Source organism: Trichosurus vulpecula, chromosome 1 (genome assembly GCF_011100635.1).
Source record: "Trichosurus vulpecula isolate mTriVul1 chromosome 1, mTriVul1.pri, whole genome shotgun sequence".
NCBI lineage: Eukaryota > Metazoa > Chordata > Mammalia > Diprotodontia > Phalangeridae > Trichosurus > Trichosurus vulpecula.
Window position 1 is genome coordinate 392,251,966 of NC_050573.1, and position 23,292 is coordinate 392,275,257.

The following is a 23,292-nucleotide window of genomic DNA, read 5'->3' on the forward strand; positions in this document are numbered from 1 at the left end:
GGGAGGGGGAATAGCAGGACTAGTTGGCTAGAGATTGTTCAGGGTGTGGGGACATGGGTTACTGAGTGGTGTGGGGGTGATATGCTTTTAGTGGATATGGAAGCTTTTAAATGCATGCCTCACTAATACTATTCTCACTACATATACGGGAAGAGCACAGCTGGTGTTTATCCTCGGAGGAAGCAAATCTCTGTTATTTATCTCTCTATTTTGCGATTTATTTATAAAGTTATGAATGGTCCATTAAACTAAGTTTGGGTGTCTGTCTCCCCACATTCATCCTCCTTCAAGCTTTATCCAGCCTGGTCCAGAAAAGCCCGATGCTGTGGGCTGATGCATTTTCCCCTTAATTCCTCTCTCCCTTAGCCCCCTCCTTTTCCCTCCCTCACCATCCCCCCCACCAAGGTTATTTGGGAGATTAGAGTTCATTAATTAAATCCTGTGCCTAGATCGAATTGTAACATTATTCCAATCACATTTATCTTGCATCCGCGAAGAGGGATGGCAGCCCCACTGGAAACTCGCGGTGTAGAATGAGCAGGCAGCTAAGAGGAGACGTAGAACGCAGCCAGCTGCCATTTCGACATCGCAGCTCCAGCCCTCCATTTTATTTTTAATTCTTCATTGTCCCGGCTCTCCCTTTCCTAGGGGGTTCGGATTCTCTCTGTCTGCCCACCCCCACCCTTTAGCTATTCCTCCAGCCCAGCGCCCCCCCCCACGCCACACACACACACACACACACACACACACGCACCCCCACGCTCGCCACCACCACCCCCCTTCCCTAAGCAGCCGTTTGCAACTCAATGGACCGATTTCTTGGGTTTCACTGACTCACGCCTTCCCCAAGATGAGAAATTGCAAAATGGCCCGGGTGGTTAGTGCACTGGGGCTGGTCATGCTCAGCGTCGCCTTGCTGATTTTGTCTCTGATCAGCTATGTGTCCTTGAAAAAGGATAACATCTTCACCACTCCCAAGTACGCCAGCCCGAGGGTGCCCCGAATGTATATGTTCCACGCGGGATTTAGGTAAGTGTGGCCATTTCTCTCTCTCTCTCTCTCTCTCTCTCTCTCTCACTCTCTCTCTCTCTCTCTCTCTCTCTCTCCCTCTCTCCCTCTCTCCCTCTCCCTCTCTCTCTCTCTCCTCCCTGGTTTATTTATTATTTTTGGTTGGGGAATTGGGAAAGGGAAGGTTTGGATCTTGATGGTGGTGGGGAACATAAGGTGAGGAAGGTATTTTGACATCTCAGAGACACTTTCGCCAAGATAACTGCGTGATCATCATCACTGTTTATTATTTAAAGGAAGAAAAAAACGCTACCCCTAACTAGTGGCCAAATCGATCCGATTGCTTTTCTACGAGTTTTCAGTTATCAGTGTCCCCTTCCCTCTCCCCAAAATGGGGGTGGTGGTGAGGGGATGAGAGTGATAGAAGGAAAAGAAGAGTTGCTATTTGGAAGGGGGAAGGGATGATTATGTGTGCCTTGTGAGAGCATTCTCCCTACCCCTGGTCTGCAGGGTTCGGCAAGGCTGTGGTGACGGTCAGTCCAGGGGCGATTAAATGGCGCAGGCGCTTAGCTTATCCCCCTCTCCCTTACTCCCCCGCCTCCCTACAAAAATTATGAGGGGGTTTGTTCGAAGGACTCCCTTAGGGTTTCTTCTATCTACCCTTTCTATGTTAGCAACCTTCTTCGGTACTACAGCCCCAAGTCATGTATTCCTTTCTCCTTCCCATCCCCTTCCCAGGAAGCAACCTACAAACTGGAATTAGCCATCCCCATTCCCAGATACCCAGTCCAAGTCAGTGGAGAAAGGATCTGCTCCTTAGCTCTTTAGCTTGACTCCTTATCAGGAGGTTCTTGCTTTCCCTAGGTATTCTGGCGACTTTCACCCCCGTTCTCAGACCCATCAATTCTCTTCTGCGAGTGTGTGTGTGTGTGTGTGTGTGTGTGTGTGTGTAGTGGGGGGAGGGGTGTCTTGCACACTAAGCAAGGCCTGTAGATTGTTGGGGGGGGGGGGTGACGGGGAAAAACAAAATCCTGTGGCTAGACTGGTCATTAGATGTGTGTGTTGCGCCTGAGGGGAAGCATTGCCCTATACTCCCAACCCCCTGATATTCCCGGACCTGGATTAGGCACTAGGAAGCCTTTCCCGCCCAATCCCTCAAATAGCTCACGGCTGCCGCTATACCTCCACAGAGTCTGTGGAAGTTGAGGGAATGGGCCTCCTTTGTTAGGAAATAGCGAATTAAACCAGAAACAAATTCGAGATGGAAGAGGTTAAGGCAGGAGACCACCCTTTGCCCCCTCCCCCATCTGCACCCTCCTCTGCCTTTCCTCTCCAAAAACAATTAAGTCAGGCCCTGGAGTGTTGAAGTGGTTTGGATTTCTGCCTGGTTTTGTGGGCGGTCGCTGTCCGCGGTGCTGACTCGTTGAGTTACACTGGCTAGGTGTATGCTTTACATTTACTTGCCGTTTTCAGCCTCAGTCCCCTGTTTTCTATGCTTGACGGCCATTTTATGATTTCTCCAGTAAAGCAATGAGGATATTAAATGTATATTTGCTTTTAGTCATATTTCCTTCTTTTTTTTAAACCAAAGAGAGTCAAAGGGGAGGTGATTGTAACAGGAGTATGGAGACTTTTTTTATGTAGTGCTGTCTGGACCAGCTCAGTTGAACTATAATGGCCTTCTGGCTCTAAAAGCAGAGGCTGATTATTTTGCTTATGTGTTCATGATTCTTTCCAGGTCACAATTTGCATTGAAGTTTCTAGACCCATCATTTGTACCCATTACGAATTCTCTGACCCAGGAACTCCAGGAGAAACCTTCTAAGTGGACATTTAACCGGACAGCATTTTTACGTCAAAGGTAGGATAGGAGGAAAGCACAGAAGTAAATTTTTTTAAAAATGTTTCTGAATACAAGGGTTAGACATAATAATTTCCCCCACTGTTGGGACATGTTTGGTATTTTCTCTTGGCCTATACAAAGTAGTAACTTGTAATTAATACTAATACTGAGTGCCCCCTCATAAGTAGAAAACAACGTCAGCATCAGAATTCTGACTGAGGAAAAGGTATATATAATTTACATCAAATTCAACAAAACATTTTAAATATCTTCTTTCTAATGTGTCCTCACATTAAAACCATAGCTTAAGGTGAAAGTACCAATAAAACAGTACCCAAACCATCAAAAAACCCCAAACAATATGTTGGTCACAATGTATCATCCAAAGTGATTCCAACACAAATGGGGGTGGGGTGGCAGGGAACCCTATAGTAAATTCTTACAATTTAAATGTTTATTATTTACTGTCTTACTGAAATGTATGTAATCTACATTATTTGTATTAGTTAAAATGGAAAGATAATTTCTGCTAATTCACCACAGACAATTTTTAAGTAAAACTAACAAGTGTATGTACACATATGCATACACATGTGTATGTATATGTGTGTATGTATATAATATGAGTTCCTTTAAAAATTACGCCCTTGTAGCTTTTAGTATATGGGAAAGTGATCCTAGGTTATTATTATCAGCTATGCCTTATATCAGTCTCATATTTATTGATCAATAATCAAGAGAAAGATTATAGAATTTATTTGAAATCATTTATTCAAGATAGAAAAATCTTCAGCATTTTTAGCTTTCATTTGGCTCCCTGAGTTAAGCTCCTACTTTAGTGGAATTATTATACTACTAAATGGAATGTAAGCCATCTAGTGTGCTCATTAGAGGTATGGAGACTTGTTTTCACAAAGTCTTAAGTTTAAGAAACAGTGAAAGGCAGATTATAGCATGAACCTATCCAGGGCATACATTTTTTGATACATTAACATATAATATCCCAACAGAAATAATGTGGGAGATTCAACTAAACTCCTTGGTGACATCAAGGCATTGTCCTAAAGCATTATCTTAGGTGACTATGACTCAATTTTTAAAATTCAGTGTGTAGATATTAGAACATAATGAAATAAATTCTTTCTAAAAACCCAGATATGGACTTCTATACAACTCTTTTGGCTAATAATCTAGAAAACTTTTGTGGGAAATGATAATTTTCAACTAGTTAGGTTTTGTACCGATTGCTCATCATATTTCTAACTTAATGAAAATGTTCACTCAATGTGATTACTTAGTCTTTCAATATATTTCCTTCTTTAAAATTTCCTCACAAAAAATTCCATTTTTAAGTCAGCAGCATAAAAAGTGAACAAATAACGGGACATATTTTCCCTTTGTCATTATGAAATTACTTTGAGGAACACTAAGCTCTGGATCACACACTTCCCCTTACACAGATTTATAATTTGATAAGTAAAATAAAACTAACACATAATCAAATCAAGTGGCCTAGAGATGTTGTCTATAGCATCTACTTTCAGTTCTATTTTTTAAAAAATAACAGTAGAAATTCAAAGCAATTGAGTATTTTGTTTTTGTTCTTTCATTTAATTTTTCAATTATCAAGCATTTATTTTCTCTACCTCTTACCCTCCCACTTAAAAGAAAAACAAGATCCTTTTAACAGATGGATAAAGTAATAAATTCCCACACATTGTCCATGCTCATGTCATTCTGTATCATGATTCTATTCTCTCTCAGAATGTGAATAGTGTGGATTATCATCATCTTCTGTAATTTTGGTTGGTCATTGCATTGATCAGAAATCTCAAGTCTTTCAAATTTGTTTGTTAACAGGATATTTTGTGTGGATTTCACCATAAGCAACATGTTACTTGCCTTTCTTAAATACTTTGAATGATTTAGCAATGTATGATTTGGTTTTTTTTTCCTCGAAAATCACCATGAAAGCCAAACTGGAATACTGGGCAAATTTTCAGTGTTTTATAATAATTCTTTTATTCTGAATTTTAATTTCCTCCAAGTAAGTTTTGTTTCTATATTTCAAAGAACAAGATTCCCTAATTCCCTATTTCATTATTCAAAAGTTCCTGATGAGATTATAATCTCATTTTCATTAAATATTCAACTATCCCTTCTGCTATTACCATTTTAATATTTCAATAACATATAATACTGTACTGGATCTCTCATAGCTATTTGGCACTATTTTAGAAAAATATAGGAAGTAATTGATATGCCTTGTGCATTGCAATCCAATAGCAAGAAGGAAGTCCCATGTAACAAAGGCCAGGTCTCCAACTTAAATGGGTAACATGATTACCCAATGACAGATAGTAGCTGTATCCCATTGATTATTTGCTGGCACAGATTGAGCCTAGGTCACCTTTTCATTATCCACATCCCTAACATAAGACACAGAACAGGTATATCATAGCTATAATTAGCATATTGTCAGCCTCAAATTTTATTATCAAGAAAGGAGGCCACATTTAGAACACTGGACCCAAGGACTAACATGATCCTATAATATGATGCTGGTCTCTTTCCAAAGACCATGATAGTAATCAATAGATTTTTTTCATTGGTTCAAGATTCTTAAGATTATTTTCTGAATGAAACAGCATAAAAGAAGTAAAATTGAAAAATCAATGGTTTTGAATGGGATACATTTAATGAATTTCTTTTTATTTTAGGAAAGAGATTCTTCAACATGTCGATGTAATAAAAAATTTTTCTTTGACCAAGAATAGTGTTCGGATTGGACAGCTGATGCACTATGATTATTCCAGCCATAAATATGTTTTTTCTATTAGCAATAACTTCCGATCACTGCTTCCAGATGTGTCACCCATTATGAATAAGCATTATAATATTTGTACTGTGGTTGGAAATAGTGGGATCCTGACAGGGAGCCAGTGTGGACAAGAAATAGATAAATCTGATTTTGTTTTCCGTTGCAATTTTGCCCCCACCGAGGCATTCCAAAAGGATGTTGGAAGGAAAACCAACCTTACCACCTTCAACCCTAGCATCCTGGAAAAGTATTACAACAATCTTTTGACCATTCAGGATCGTAACAACTTTTTCCTCAGTTTAAAAAAGCTTGATGGGGCAATCCTCTGGATCCCTGCATTTTTCTTCCATACTTCAACAACTGTCACCAGGACACTAGTTGATTTTTTTGTCGAGCACAGAGGTCAGTTAAAGGTCCAATTGGCTTGGCCTGGAAATATAATGCAACATGTCAACAGGTGTGTATATTTTACTGCATCTAATCCATCTTTTGCTCAGATAGCAAATTAATTGCTTGATCTATGGTGGGAGGGCCATTCTAAATGTGTTGTTATGGAGAGTTTGCACAAATGATTATTTGACCAACTTGTAACCTAGCTATTGGAATCATTTTAGCTTGTCTCTTGTTTTGAGCTGCTAAGAACCAATGGACAGATTGATGTTTTGTCTCCTTTGCTTTTCTCTATCCAGTCTATATTTATGCTGAAAAGCCTAAAGACCAGTAAAACATATGTTTTCAGTCCATTTCCCCCATTTTATCCAATTTGTTGGGCATGGCATAAGCAAAGCCCAGATGAAGCAAAAAACCTGGGTAATCTGCAAATTTTACAATCAGCTTCAGTATAATTGAGAATTAGATTTAAACACATGTGAATAATGTATTGTTGGCCATCTTCTAATCCCTTACCACATCTCCCAACAATACCAAGGATGAAAAACTTTCTTTGAATCATTTCTTAAGTCAACATTCTCCAGGTGCTTTTCCCAAATAAGAGTACTTTATATGTGAACTCTTGTAGAACAGAAGCCACAGCAGTGGTGTTTACTCAGGTTAGAATAATCATTTCATGTACTTACCTGCATTCACAAATGTCTAAGTTTTATGTTACCATATGAGTAAGTCTAATGAGAATAAGTTGTCGACTAACTCTAGAAGAGTAATTCATTTTCAAGTCATTTACTACTAATGCCAGAAGCACTGGATTCAGAAAAGTTAAATATGTTGGAAGAGAACACACTCTTTATACTAACTAGTGAAAAAAATAAAGTGGAAAATTGATGAGTTCTCTATTTAACTTAATAAATGAAAACAGCCAAAGTGGCTATGAATAATTGTATGAATAATTCTTCTTTTCCTAGGCAGAAGGCTTTTACTTATTCTAAATTACCTAAAAATTGCCTCAACTCTCAACTTGTCCTTCTTAAATAGCTTGTGTCTAACTTCCTACCTAAATTGAGCAATTCACTCACATTGTGAGGCAGAGTAGGAGCTTAAGAGAAAGGGGACTTTAAACATTTCCATCTCCATAGAAGATACCCCACCACTGGTCCCATGACAGTATTTACATTGAGGGTACACTCAGCTAACAGATTCTTGCTCCCTTTAGCTTCAGTTACCTCAGTAAGAAAAAGTATTGAAAGAAAATCAGGCTCTTGGAGTTTTTAATACTTATGTAAAATCTTTTACTCTCAGCTGAGAATAGATGGTAAATCATTTGACACATAGGTAGTATGTAAGACATTTCAAGGATTCGGGAACTCCAATAGAAAGATCATTATATTTTGGCCGAATTCTGTATACAGTTTTTTAACATAGCTCCACAGCAGCCAGATCAAGCTCAAATTAAACATGTTGGTTTAATAGAAATGGAATTTTGTCCATTTGTAAATTAAAATTCACAGACAGAATGAGTGTGAGAGTCACAGCCAAAAATTTTAAAAATACAATATTCTAGATTATTTGGGGGCTTCAGAGTTGTTCTTAACTGGGAAATGAGATAAGCATAAGTTAGCAATTCCCCCTAAATTTAGAGAGGGTGTAGGTCACTAATTTCTAGACCCATGCTTACTAATAGGCAACTGAGTTCCTCCTGGTCAGAAGATGAGAAAGGGAATCCATTGCCTGTTCCTGTCCATAACTACCACCTTCACAAGCATCCCTTGGCTTGTCCAAACAATCTGTAAACAAAAGCCAGGGCCCAGAATCTTTCCAAAACCAAGAGATTTAATATGTTTATATAAGTGTACATATATACATACATGTATACACATACCTATGTTGTGTGTAGATGTGTATAGAAATATACACATTGTGTGTTCCCATGTTACAGAAAAGAGTCAGCTAACAAAGTGACAGGAGTCCTGCCAGCTTCCTGTCCAGTTTCAGCTACTATGAAGAATACATGGGAAGGAACTAACTAGACTCATCCAACGTAAGAAAATGCCAGAAAGGCCCCTGTGTATTAGGAGCACACACATCCTTAGAGATGGATCATGTTCCATCCATATATTCAACAACAATTTATTAAGTTCCTACTATGTGAAAAGCACAGAGAATATAGGAGAGAATACTGGACTAAAAGTCAGAAAGACCTGGGCTTAGATTTTGCCTCTGAAACTTACCATCTGTGTGAGCCTAGAAAAGTTCTTTGACCTTTATGTTCACCAAGAAATTCCCTAAGACTTAGCGACTAAGTCATATTGCTAGTTATAGATGAGTTTCCTTCAGAACTCATACTGAGCACTACCTCCTACATGAAATCTTTCCTGATCCACCCCCACCCAGATGCTAGTGCTTTCACTATAAAAAGTTCCTTGTATTTTTTAAAAATATATTTTCTATAGATATATGTGTATACATGTCTCACCGGGTAGAATGCAAGCTTCTGGAGAATGGGAACCATTTTATTTTCAGCTTTTTATAGTGTCTAGTACATAACAGGCACTTAGTAAATGCTTCTTGATGAACTTACTGATCTACAGTGGAGGAGGGAGTTACTAAACCTGGAGTACCTCACCATGACAAAATCAAATATTCAATAACAATAATAACTAGTATATGTAGGATACTTTTAAAGTTCTGAAGGCACTTTATATTTGTTCTCAGTCAATCTCACAATAACCCCGTGTAATAGATGCCATTCTCATTCCCATTTTATGATTAGGAAAACTGAGGCTAAGAGAGGTTGAGTGATTTGCCCTAAGGTTACCCAGCTAGTGTCTAAAGCAGGATTCAGTCCAGTCCTCTTGACTTGAGTGTAGCATTCTATCCACTATACTACCTCATTGCCTCAAGGATGTGCAAAACACTGTGTTACTGACTAACCATAGTACTTTGCACATAGTAGGCAGTTAATAAATGAAGTATAAAAAAATTTGTTTGCCCTCTCATCCACCAAGTCATAGCAGTCATTTCTTTTTGAAAGACCCTAAGACATTGGAATCTTCAAGCTTTTAGGACTTTCAGGCCAGAACTCTGCAAGCCCTAACTTAAATAGCAGACCTTACACTCTCTGAAATCCACCTATCACCTAACTAAGCTGAAGCATGTGACCTGTCACATGGTGACACAAAGCCTTGGTCGCTAAATCAGCATGTGCTTATTATTCTACAGGTACTGGAAAAACAAACGGTTGACTCCCAAACGGCTGAGCACAGGTATTCTTATGTACACCCTTGCATCTGCAATGTGTGAAGAGATCCACTTGTATGGATTTTGGCCATTTGGATTTGATCCAAACACTCGGGAAGACCTTCCTTACCATTACTATGACAAAAAAGGAACCAAATTTACGACCAAGTGGCAGGAGTCCCACCAGCTTCCTGCAGAGTTTCAGCTACTATACAGAATGCATGAGGAGGGACTGACCAAACTGACTCTGTCACATTGTGCCTAAGAACTTCAAACTCGAAGTGCCAAATGATTGTTTTAAAAGTGCCCCATACCAAATTGAATATTCTTCAAAAGTAGGGCCCGTTTAGGGTCATATGTTTACTAAAACTATTTTCCACAGCTTAAAAAGTCAAGATGTTCTCTATTGCCCTGCCCACTGATCTGCAAGGGTCTTAGCACATTTAGCAAGGCCGACAAAAAGTCCACTTTTTTGAGCTGTAAGAACCTTTAAGGAATTAATGAAAGAAATTTTACATTTATAGCTATGCTATTAAATATGTTTTAAAGTATTTTCATATTGATATTTTAGCAGCAGAGAAACCGCTGTCTATTTTGAGCATTCTGTGCTAAGTAGAACTAGAGACAAGGCACCTAAGGAGAGATTTGAAAATGGCCCCCTTCACTCTTTCGCTAGAGAATTCCAGTCCCTTACCCCCATTCTCCATGTTATTTTCTACTAAAGATGTGGAACTGTCAGGGTGATACATGGGATTACTTTACACAAAATAAACACCTGCGTATCATGGAGAGCAGAATTTTCTGTGAATCCAAGTATGTGCATATATATAAAAACTAATATTAAAAAATTTGCCTTGGTTCCCCTCCTTTCCCTTTGTATTTCCCCCAGGTGGCCCCCTTTCCTGCCCAGAGTCCCAGTTCTGCATCATATTATTGTGGCTAATTTAAGAGGGATCTCTATTTAACATTATGTTCAGACTCTTTAAATCTGTAATAGAGGAAAAAACTGATTTCCATAGCCTACCTACTTCCCTCTCTCTCTTTGCTGTGTGGGATTTTCTTTTGCTTATTTAATTGCCTTTTCCATTGTGGGTTACATGTTTGCTTGATGCATTCATGACATTGAGTAACTTTGATGCTTCCATCCAATTTCTTTTCAAACTGAATAAATTATAATACATTTATATTACCTTATTTTTCTATAGAAAACACCCCTTGCCAGATGCTCATGAACTGGGCTCGCCTGCAGGTCAAATCATGAGCTCTGAATCTAAAGGGACATATATAATGTCTCTTACTATTTATGACACAGGAAGCTAAAGATATGAGTGGCATCTTATACTCGGTTGGCCACTAGCATAATGGCAATTGATTTTGTAAGGGACCAAGGGCATTTAAACCTGGGCTCCATTCAGAATCCTTTAAGCCAAACTAGAGAGTGGTTCTGAGAGGTTCTCAGAATACAGTCACTGTTATTTTTGGAATTTAAGCCCTCTGAGAGACGGAAGATTATTTATTAGTGCACAATTGGTCCAATGAGTCTGTTCAACCTAAACTGCTTTGTCACATGAAGTGCGCCCTTCAGGGGCTGCAAGGCCATTAGGATGATATTCTCTAGAACAAGGAATGTTAAAGAATGATAGAGTGGGAGAGTATTTTTGGACTGTCTAATGCCTCAGACCTGGACCTTGAATATGCATTGTTCAAACTTGTGTCATGTCTAGGGGCTTTAGTTGACAGTGTTTCCATGTTTAGCACTTCATAGGTGCCTGTTTTGTTGAAAGGGAAGTGTGGATTCCTGGCCTTTCTTTATGAAGTGAATTCTGGGTCTTATACTCCTTGTTCCAATAGATCCAAATCAGATATGTTATAGCTACAATTTATGAACTATTCAGGAGGAAAAACAGTTGAACAATTTGGGCAATCCCAGGATCTTGAACAAAATTATCTTCTATGTGCAGCTGTATAGACCCTACCAAGAGGGCATAGCTTTGGCTGTTCCATTTTTCATTATTTCTAGTGCACACATAGAAATCACCATCACTCTAGATCACTGATTTATTCCTGAATGGTTCTTTGTTCTTCTAGTCTGGGCAGCAGTCTGGCCAAGTGGAAGTTAAATTTTAATATGATATTTCTTCTTTCTTTCTAAATGCCAATCAAGCACATTTATAATCTGTATGGGGGAGACAGCTCACTCTTTCCCATAAATCACATCTAAATTTTTTGCATTCCCTAGTCTGCAATGTTACAAATGTGATTGAACAATAATTGCTGAGATGGGAGAATCAAATCAGGGCCCCTCTTTGAGGTGTAGATTATATCTAAAAAGAACTCTAAGTTCAGCTGTGAAAGATACTGCACACACATTGCCTGAGCCTAGAGAGATAGGCTGTTTGGGTTTTGTTTCCTCCAGAGAACCACCCAAAGTCATTATGATTTGCTCAAGTCAGAAATTAACCAATGGAAAATCTGAGAGATTAGTATATGTCTGAGGAGAAGATGACATCACTGAAGGCAATATAACTATAACTGTAACTACATACATATATGTGTGTATATGGATATATATTTGCATAATATGATAATTTTATTATGGAGATAGTATGAATGACAGTCACCTGACTGGATAAGAAGCAAGATGGTTAGATGTTTCAGGATAAGAAACAACAACAAAAAAACCCTTTCATTGAAAGAATATTCATGTTCATTTTCAATCCTACCCTACAATTTGATGAGCTGTAGAACCACTCCAGGAATCTGGCAGAGATTTAGCCTGTTCCTCAGCTGTCCTATTCAAATTGTTGTGCCCCTAACTACATCTGTGGGCCAAGTTTCCACTGTGCAGCCAAGATTGGCAGGAGACTTCTCATGCATTCCTAATTGCACAGTACTTGAATTGGGGAAGAGGTTCAATTCTCACATAGGTCAGAAGATTTAGATACTGAAGCTTTGAATCCCAATATGGCTATTAGACATTTGATACAAGCTTAAACTACACAGATACAGAAAACCACACTGGTCAGAATAGCAAAGAATCTAACCATCACTGATCAATGGACAATCACTGTAGAGGGCTGGTTCAGAGGTTTTAAAGGACCTACTCTGGGGAAAATGTAAAGTGTCCTACAAGATTTTTAAAAAGTTCATTTCAATCCTGGCCCCCATCATACTCTCAGTTTAAGGTACTGAAGGAACTCTTTATGATGCCGTTTTATCAGTTTAACTAGAAATCAAAATATTGACAGAAAGGTTTTTGCTCTTGTTTAGTCATTTTTCAGTCCAACTCTTCATGACCCGCTTTTGGGGTTTTCAAAGCAAAGATACTGAAGTGGTTTGCCATTTCCTTCTCTGGCTCGTTTTACAGAGGAGGAACTGAGGCAAACAGATTAAGTGACTTGCCCAGGGTCGCACAGCTAGTAAGTTTCTGAGGCTGTATTTTAACTGAAGTCTTCCTGATTCTAGGCCCTGTACTCTATCCACTTTACCATCCAGCTACCCCTTACAGGAAAAACTACATTCATAGAATTCTAGGATTGGAAAGGGCTTGAGAGATCAACTAGACAGGAAGACCTTATGCCGAGAGCTGAGCTTTTTTTTTAGAGTTTTGATAATATATTTCATGTAATTCATGTCCTTGGCAATTCTAAGTGTTTTATATTTTACATTTAAAAAACATTCTGAGAAGGGATCTGTAGCCTTCACCAGCTTGACAGAGAGACCTATGACACAAAATTCTTAGAACCTTTCTCTTGGACAAGTTCATTCTAGCTGTTCCAGAAAAATAATTATCTACTCTTAAAAACCTATAAAGAAAGACATTTCACAATGTTCCTTTCTGTTCTCTTCATAACTGTTACAGGAAGTCCTTCTTGCTGTTCTCCAAGCACTCCCCTACCCCTGCAACTTAACCATTAATCTCTTGAACTATATGTAGACCACAGCAGTGGAAGAAAGCTGTTCACCATGAAAATAACAATATCATTTTATGAACTTAAAGGACTCTTATAAAACCTGGGTCTAGATAACTACAGACAAGTCATATTTGCCTCAAAGAGACAATGTATACAAAAAGATCCTACTTGGGAATGTTTGGGAAGGAGCAGTAAGGGCCAGTCCTCTAGAATTCCTGACTATTTCTGGATTTACATAGATTGGATTTACAGTGAGATAGGCAGATAAGTTCTCAAATCCCCACCAATTTGGGGCAGCTATTTACACTCAGATTTTATATTTCTTTTGCCATTCCTATCCAAGGCTGTTAAGCTAGTTACTCAAACTTTATCTTTTCAAAGAACCCACTTCCAGATCCTGGGTCAGGCTCTACCATAGATCCACCAAGATTTTCTTTATCTGATACTAATGCAAACTCAGTTGAATTGTGTAGATAAAGCAAGCAGACAATTGTGGGTTGTTGTTGTTTTTTACATTTCAATAAGTTGTTCAAATAGTTGTTCCTGTGCATAGAGTCATTGACCCAGAATATGGTCAGAACTCTAAATATGTGGTATCAAGCAATTCATTCCATTAAAAACCAACAAACATATAACAAAAGATTAAAACTGCTTTGTTTGATCAGCCATTGCATTTATTGTGTTGTCTACAGCACAATAGCTGTAAGTTCAGTAAAATAATACAAATATTTCTAAGTTTAGAAGAATAATATAAAGTCGAATGTGATTATTGTACCATGTCTCAAAATAACTTAACTGTATGGCACTAGACAGTTGTGCCAACAGGGGTATATAGCAAGGAGATGCCCTGGGACTCTAAGAGCCTACTGTATGTGTGAAGACCAAGCTAACATTTGGTCTGGAAACAAGACAACTAGGTTTTTCTCTTTATAACTTACTGATAGCTGATGGATGAAAAAGCATTTCCAATGCCTTTCGGATGAGCAGTCATTAGGCATCACCTCAGATGACAAAGAGGTGCTAAAGATGTACAAAGGGAGCAAGGACATCCTAAAATCATAAAATATTTAAGGCTGGGGGAGACCTTAAATATCATCTAGTCCAACCCCTTCATTTTTGCATATGAGGAATATGAAGCCAGTAGGGGTAATCTGACTTGCCCAAATCAAATAGCTAGTTAAGGAAGTAGTGCAGTAATTCTAGCCAGGACTAAAATTTAGGTCTCTCGCCTTCCAATATGAAGAAAAGATAAGCCAAATATTGCCCCCCCCAAAAGCATACGGTTAGTCAAAAGATGATCTTGGTTTTAGATCTCTGAAATATGAGAAATACAAGTTATAATGACTAGAGAACAGCAAAATTTCAGTGATGGTTTTTGTGTGATATTTTTAAAATTTCCGCAAAGAAGAAATATGGAGGGAATGTAAAATCAGAACTTTTAGGTGTGGTTCATTTGTATTTTGATCAGTTTCCTAAAGAAAGAACTGACTAGTGGTATTCTGTACATTTTCCAATTTTCTGGAAATTTTCTCTCTTCAAAATCTATTATTGAACAATGAAAAACATTCTAGTATAGTTTTCCAGGTACACAAGAGCAGAGGTGGATATGCAAATTCTTTGATAGTCAACCACATTCTCTACTGAAAGATGAGATAGGCCCCTGGTAAATCATTATTGTGGAAAAATATATTTTTGTTTGTTACCTTCTTTTTCAACTGAAAACTGAGGGCTTAATTCTCTGTTCATTTTAATAAAACTTCGATATAATTTTAGTAATATGTATAAATAATCTGGACCTTGAAAAGTGAGCATGGTTTTGTACTGATGTCACTATATGCTACCTCCAGTGGCACTTCTCAAGGGTAAGAAATTACTGTTATTAATGCCACTCATATTGTAAATTTCTTCTAGAACATACTTTGAATACCACAAAGAGATATGCTAATATAAATGAATGCTCTAAGAATCTAGCACATAGACTGTTTCTACACATGCAAAATGGAAGACTGACTCAATTGTCTGTAATTCAAACTCCTTTAATCTATTTGTTGCATTATAATTGCTTTTAACAAATGAAAGGTTGTGTATGTAAGTGTGTGTGTGTGTGTGTGTGTGTGTGTGTGTGTGTGCATGTGCTCCATTCTCCACATTATTCTGAATGTGTAGACCCTGTCCAATGGATCATCAGGAGAGGTATTGGCTGTGTCTATATAGAAGTATAAGTAGGCTGCAGCACTGCAAATCCTGGGAGGCTAGCGCAACATGGTCCGTCTGATTAATCAATTTGGATGCTCTGCAGCCAGATAAATCCCAAAGTGACCTGGCTCGATCATTACAATGGCTAAAGCAACCAATTCTGCCTTCTCTACTCAGGTCCTCCCACATTTTAAACTTTAAAATGCAGAATGCTTCACAATGCCATTGTCAAAGTGAATTTATAATACTTCGTTTTAGCTGGTTGCTTGTTATCGAAAGCGTTTATTTTTAAATAGTCTTTTTTTACCTTTAGTAATGTCCATTAACTTGTTGACTTTGTAATGGAAGACCAGTGAGAAATGTGTCATAGAAAAACTAATTCCATGCTAAAAGAGGACAGGAACCACATCCCAGTGATCTGTGTAGCTCCCTTAGCATAGTGCTTTACCCATGTGTGGACGTAACGAATTATATCCTGTCACTGAACTATTGGACAAAAATTTTCTTTGATATCTCCAATGTTATTTCTATATACAACTAGACATATAATTTACCAATTTCAAGTTTTTAATTAGTTAGTAAATGGTCAGTTGAATGAAAACTTTCAAAATGTTTAGCAATATAAATCCACCAAAATAATGCAACTATTTTGACTGCATGCATATGTTTTCTGAACTGACCTGCCATCAACTAATTCATAAACAATTTGGAACTGGTTCAGTTCTGCTCAAATAATTGTATGTATAGAAATAGTCCAAGTGTGCTCCATAACTCTGTCTTTGTTCTTGACCTTATATTTCCTTCATACGTTTGAAAGTATTTTCTAAATGTTTAATGAAGCTTCAAGTGATAGGAGAATATAATTCATGGGAGTTAAGTAGTTTACAGAATCTTAAGATTTTAGAGCTAAAAGAGACATAAGGAACCATCTAATTCAAAGCCTTTATTTTAGAGAGGAGAAGCTAAGACTGAAAAATTAAGTGCTTTGTTAAAGTCACATAACTAGCCTGGGTCAAAGTCAGGACTAGAATCCAGGTCTCATTAAGCTCAGTCTACTACATGATGCTGCCTCATAATCTCATGCTAAAGACACAATTTTAATGTGGAGTTGGTTGTTCCAGGTTCAATGACAGGCTCTTCATTGTGATTCCATTACAAGATCATCAACATGAAGACAGGTTTTATTGAGGATAAAGGTATCTATTGAAATATAAACATCTTTCATAAGTAACCACAGAAAAAAGAAAGCACAGAGAGAGGCCCAAAAATTCTGTCTCCCTGAAGCCATTTCAAGTTTAAGTTGCAGGTCAGTCACAGAACCTCGAATTGGTCTTCAAAACATGATTCCTCATTGCCCAAGAATATTCCTTAAAAATAAAAGCCCTCCCAAAAAATAAAATAAAAGTCCCTTGCACCAGAACAGAGACTTTCAGCAGGGGAGACTCCAGGAAGCTTAAATATAATTCTAACATAGGGTAACTACAGTTTTAGTTTGCATTAGTTACCTTGTACAAGAATAACAACTTATTTCTTGAATTGGAAACATATTGGAATAAGAAAACATAATGTTAGGTGAAACGACAATATAGGAAGCAGTTAGTTCCAGAGAAAGGAAAACAAGAAAGGGGAAGTTGCCTAAATAAAATTACAACATGGTGTTATGACCTAATGGTGAATCATGGCTATAATATATAATGATGTTATCATGAAATGAGAGACCTGGAGTCAGGAGACCTGGGTTAAAATCCCACCTCTGATACTTCCTAACATATATGTGATCATGGTCAAATCAATTAACTTTTCTAAGCCTCAGTTTCCTCAACTGCAAAATGCACTACTTATTTCAATATGTAAATGTGAGTTATTTTTAAATGAAGTTGGGTAGAACCACGCTATGTGAGAAGGGCCTGACTGGAATTTTGAGAAAATAATCCATATCTCTAATTCCCATTTTCAATGAGTTTGTTGGACCATCCTTTTATAGTCCTGAACATAGAAAGACATGTCTTGACAGAGTACCTAAATTCATTACTTCCCCTCAAGTAAGTTCTAGGGACAATTCCCAACAAATTCTCTTTGTTGTGTTTAACAATTTCAAGTCAAATGCACACGAACCTAGAAGAAACTGATAAAGGAACTGGGAGCATCACTAGCCTGTTCTTGGCCTTCCCCCCTCCTTTTTCTGATTCTTCAAGCTTTTCATCAAGGATTGACAAAAGTCACAAGATGACTTTTTACTAACTGGCAAAATTGCTGTCCCTTTGAAATCTGACTATGTCAACTGGCTCCAAAGCTGAAAAAATGCTCATTAGGCTAATTAAGACCTTAATGTCTTCAGAATGTGATTTGGTCAAACGATGCCTTTATTGGATTGATTGGGTCACTTTCTAATCTATAAGTATGACATTTCCTAGTTAAAATTCTTCAGTTTCACTACCAGTCACTACCAGTGTCAGAAATCACAGCAAAATAAATGAGAGCCATATTGGGACCATGCTTCTGCCTAATTTTTCTTTCATCTGCAAATATTCATCTCTTCTTTTCCTCCACTCCATGGTCTTTCTCTCTCTTCCCACTCTCCATGGAATTTAAATACTTGCCCATGAAAACAAGATCCAGGGGGCATTTAGAAAAGAGAACACTGGAACAAATGCAAAGAAAATGGAAGTACCTTGGTGAACATATAGTTGATCCCATTCAAACAATGCCCTTAACCCTATGACCTGGCCCTCTAACCTTCTGGATTTCCATTTGTTTTCAACATTCTTCATTTTTCCTACTTTGTGCAAAGCCCCATTAAATGAGGACCATTCCAGATAAGGGAAGTTGTTAACAGGAACACACTATGTTGGAAAGGCACCATTTGATTGTTCACCATCATTTCCTTCCTTGGAGATGGGCTTCATCTTGTCATCTGCCGTGAAATTTGAATTTATCAGAGAAGGTTTTTAGATGCTGGATAGTATGATAGCTAGTTGCTCATCTTTTCATTCTGCCAGTGTGGAAAGGAACTGATTCTGCATAGATATGTCCAGATTTCCTATTGAGCATTTAGAAATGAGACATCCTGGGAACTTGAGAACATGAACTCAGTTTTTCTGATTGAAAGTTTTTTTTTAGTGAAACTCATTCATAAACTGGTTTTAATTAAATGTTTGTGGAAAGCAATGCTAGCAATATTACATAATTACTAAGATATGGTGACTGGCCAGATTTCTCATTCTGTGTATTTTAGATTAGAGCAAATGCAGTTAAAGCATGTATTAAAAGATATAATATGATTTCTGTGCTTGTACAAATAGAAATTACTGGTTTCTATAAGCAAGGGGTTTTTGGGGGGCTTATAAGATGTTCTAATTTAAATTGGATTTTTTTCTGCTTGAACAAATCATATTTCCTAGTTATGTTTAAAAGATTAGAGTCTGTTTTTTACTAGTTGTCTAGGAGAAAAACTAATAATGAAAAAGTAGTAAGGGATTTTTTCCTCCTTCAACTGAATAAGTTGTGCCAGTATTTCATAAATGCCTTAGGTCTCTATCTAAAATTATCCAAAGACAGATTCTAATCTTAATTCTCTAAACATAGATGTTTAGCATCTTTAGCATAGATGCTAAATAAACCATTATTGTCAGTTAGTTCCTCTTTCCAACCACCAAAGAGAAAGTTCTGTGTCAGTAGAATGCTGGGCCCTGACAGTTAAGCCCATCCTTCAATCACTCATTGCACAGGAAATTACATCTTCAAGAACAGATTGTTGAGGAGCAAGGACTAGAAATAGGGTCAGAAATGAGGTGTATTAGTAGATGAGGGTCTTTGCCTTTGCAAAGAGCTGTGGGAAGGTATCTTGTGTTGACTAGCTCCTGTGCTTCTCCCAAGGCCCAGGATGAATGACTATCACAGTAGAAGCACCCTTGGCTTTTTCAAGGAATCCAATTCTTATCTCTATCTTATACGAAAAAGCATCTATGCCATTGTGTTTGTGCAAGTGATTAGATTTAAGCATTAAATCCCAACAAATAGCACTGAAATTTCATTTTACATACCAATGAAGAATTAAATGCATCTTAAAATGGGACCAAACCATTCAAGTGCATGGGACAATTTATTTCAATAACCTTTTTGAGACTAAAAGAACCATATGAATTATCTTGTTCAGCCTTCTCGTTTTACAGACAATAAAACCAAGGCTCCCTGAAATGAAATGATTTGCCCAAGGTCACACTACTGATAGTGTAAGGGCAAGAACTCAAGCTTCCAGTCTAGTTTTTGTTCTGCTACATTACTTTTACTCTCTTGATACCTCAGCTTGGATGACATAAATGCCTAAAATTTCAATACGTTCAACTTTCAATTCTAATCCCTTTAGACCAAGAGGAAACAGATTTTGGAGATGTTAGCATTAGTCCCCTCCATGAATCTTATCCCAGGTACCCTAGAAAGCTAAGTTTGACATCTTGAGTAAGAACTAAAAACCCTTCACAAGTTCTTTTCATCAGGTCACAGCACTGGGCAAATTCGGAGGGTATATTGGTAGGTATTGGTAGACATCAAATTAAATGCAGTGGAATATAATTAGTATTTGTTAAGCATCAACTGTATATGCTTCATGGAATGATTCAAATTGAAGGGATTTTGTTTCCTTCCTCGCCAAGAAATTCTGGATGCAGATGTGTTGCTGTTTGTCGTATAATTTTTTTATATTAGGAGAAGCGTTGCTTTTCTTTTCTACAATCTTAGAATGTTCAAGGATGAAAGGAACATCGGAGATCATCTGGTCAGCTCCCTCATGTTAAGAATAAGGAAACTAAGTCCCAGAGAGATGAGAGTGATGAATAAGTTAAATGAGTGGCTCAGTGGCCCACAGCTAGTGACTGGCGTTGCCAGCACTAAAACCTGTCGAATCTTACTCCCAGACCAGTGCTCTTTTAATTTCACCACACTGCCTCCATTATTTTTAATGGAATGTTAAGACAATCTTTTTTTGTGAGGACAGAGGACAGAAAACAAGAGAAAAGAATATTTTATGTTGCTTTTCTCTAAATGATCTTTAACTTAATCTCTTTATTGTTAGCATTTTTTGAGGAAATCTTACATAGATGAAGAATTTAGGGCGGAAAGTGTTTATAGGATTATTGTGTTCTTTTTCATTTTAAAGTTTTAGGTAGCAGTATTACCAAAAGACCTGGAGTGGGAAAACAATGAATGTAAGTTGTTAAAGAAATGAACAAACAGAGTGTCAATGAATGGGAAAGTCTTGCTGCTATTATCACACCATGCAGCTCACCTGTTCTTTGGAATTGTTTTTGAGAATAGTATTTGAGAGATTATAGAATGACACTGAGGATTTCATCCTTCTACATCACATCAGGAGGCCTTTTTTCCATTTGGGAGAACCTGAGTCCCTTTGGGATCAGAGCCTCATCTCAGGTGATTGACAGTCAAAATTGCCCTTGAGACACTTGGTGCCCATATCACCAGTAAGATTTTGAGGTCTGCATGAAGTAGCCATTGGGGCTGGACTATATTTGATGCAGTGTGATATACACATGTGTAAATATTTGGTCATTTTGGCAATCAAGGACTATCTTTCTTATGTAGAGATAACTGTGTGTGTGTATCGTGACTGTGGCTTGTGAAGAAAATACTATTGATTCACTTTGAATCTTTCCAAAACATAACTGTTGAGTATGAATGTGCCTGCAACATTGCCTCATGTGCCAAACACACAGTATTGGATATAGTGTTTTTAAATAAACTGTTTTATTGTGCATTGGAAAGTAACTAGGTGCCTTGGTCTTTTTTTGGTTGTCATTTTCTTTTTCAAAAAAATTCAGTCATCAACAATTGAAAAAGTCTTGAGAGGAAAAACAGGGAAGATTGTATAAGAAAGTATGAGCTTCTATTATAAGCAATATACTATTTTGTGTATATATGTGTGTATACACAAATATAATATATATGTGCATATTTACACACATATTTTGTGTAGGTAGGTTTATATATGTGTAAATACATTTTGTGACACTTTGTATCCCATCAAGACACTTTGTGACATACAAATGGATATATATTTATGCAAGCTTATCTACACATGGATAGATAAATAGATAATTTAACCAGGCAGTAACAAATTGCTCTGTTTTATCATTTTGACACCTCCCTTCTCTTCCTTCTGTTTAGCTTTTAAAATGCTTTAATGATGCCCATTTTGTGCCCAGACAGTTCAAGATGTTCTCATGTGAGAGCCTACTTTTTGCCCCACATGCCCCCTGTTTTAATGTCTTCTTGATGATATAAGTTTTTATAGTTCATTATATTACCTGGTTTGTTACTCCATAAAGTGCTGGCTGCTTATATGCTAGTAACAAATACTCAATCAGCCAAAAAGAAAGAGACCATGGTCCCAGAGCTGAAACAAAATCAGGTAACAAGCTTAGAAGGAACCAAATTAATTGCCCTGCTCTTTCAAATTCTCCTCTAGTCCTACTTTCTCTGGAACCAGTGTTTTCATGCAATTCAAGTAGTCAAAAGCTACTGAGCCAAGGCACTGTTGGGGAGACAAATGTGAAGAAGACATAATCCTACCCTCGTGGAACTTAGAATCTAGTAAAGGGAAATTACAAGAACACAAATGCCTGTGGTAGGAGGTAGAGTGTGATGAGTCAGAAGAGAGGAGCCATGAAGGGCTACATAGGTGCGGAGGAAATAAAGATTATAGTACGTGGAAGATATCAGAGAAAGCTTCATGAAACAGATAGCATTTGAACTAGACTTTGAAGGATAGTAAAGATTTCAGTAAGCCTGGAGAGGGAATTCTGGGTGCAGTGAATAGCATAAAAGTCTGTAAAGGTGGGAAAAGGAAAAGGTACATTAAGGAAATAGCAGTTGCCCTGTTTGCCTGGCCTATAAAATATGAAGGGAAGGGTGGAAGGGGAATAAGACTGAAATGAAATTTGGGACTATATTTTATTAGGTCTTGGATGCCAAGCTGAGGCATCGCAGAAATAGTGAAGATTTTTTCATGGAGTGGAGGGAGTTAATATGATCAGATATATGATTTAGGGAGATAGATGTAACAATAGTGTCCAGGTTGGATTGGGAGGACAAGGAAGAGTTTGGGAGAGATTCAGGTCAGGTTAGGGATTACTCCAGGTCAGGAGTAATACAAACCTAAACTAGGGTAGTTGCAGATAAGACTGGAAAGTATGAGAAGGATGCAAGAAATATTTCAGCAGAACTTAATAATTCAGAGTATTAATCCACCCAATGTGGAAACCTGATCTGCACCATCTTTGAAATACATATACTCTACCAGCCTCTGCTTGAAGACGTCCAGTGATAAGATGCATACTGTCTCATGAAGCAGCTCTTTCCATTTTTGGCCTGCACTGAAAATTCTTAAGTTCTTACTTAGGTAAGGTATTATGCTTTTCATATGTGGAAATTTGCTGAAAGGGAATGAAAAAGGGAAGTCACATAAGAAAATCATCTTAAGACAGTTCTGGGGACTTAAAAAAACTGACCTTCAGATAAATGTACGAAAAGGATGTATTTGAAGACAACTCAAAGGCACTGCTAAAGGTGGGGGTGGTTACAGTAAACTGTCTATTTACAGTAAATTGTTCTCTATCAGCTCTATTACATAGGACTGTTTTTGGATTTTTGAAGGATATAGCTGACAAACTAGGAATCAAAACTGTTTGGGGGATTGTGAGAAAATTTGTATATTGGCTATATCTGATAGCACTGTGAACTTAGGTTTTTTAATCTGTGGTAGATGTGGATCACTACCTATGAGGAGGCCTTTATTTCACACATTAGAAACAGCTACATGAGGAACTATAAGTGATAAGGAAAATGAGAAACCAACAGTCAGGAGA

At 37.6% G+C, this 23,292-nt stretch overlaps 1 protein-coding gene across 1 annotated transcript; it reads left to right on the forward strand.

Annotated features, from left to right (window-relative positions):
- The first annotated feature begins 779 nt into the window (after positions 1–779).
- Positions 780–9,816, forward strand: ST8SIA3 (ST8 alpha-N-acetyl-neuraminide alpha-2,8-sialyltransferase 3). The gene is made up of 4 exons (XM_036768734.1): positions 780–1,029; positions 2,747–2,869; positions 5,572–6,129; positions 9,285–9,816. The coding sequence occupies exons 1-4, from the start codon at positions 851–853 to the stop codon at positions 9,565–9,567; spliced, it is 1,143 nt and encodes a 380-aa protein (XP_036624629.1). The 5' UTR covers positions 780–850; the 3' UTR covers positions 9,568–9,816.
- Positions 9,817–23,292: the final 13,476 nt, after the last annotated feature.

Excerpts from the sequence above, each read along its gene's own strand:
- ST8SIA3 (XM_036768734.1), top strand. The coding sequence starts at position 851 with ATGAGAAATTGCAAAATGGCCCGGGTGGTTAGTGCACTGGGGCTGGTC. Across the intron at positions 1,030-2,746 it reads ATGTTCCACGCGGGATTTAG|GTCACAATTTGCATTGAAGT; the intron begins GTAAGTGTGGCC and ends GATTCTTTCCAG. Across the intron at positions 6,130-9,284 it reads ATAATGCAACATGTCAACAG|GTACTGGAAAAACAAACGGT; the intron begins GTGTGTATATTT and ends ATTATTCTACAG.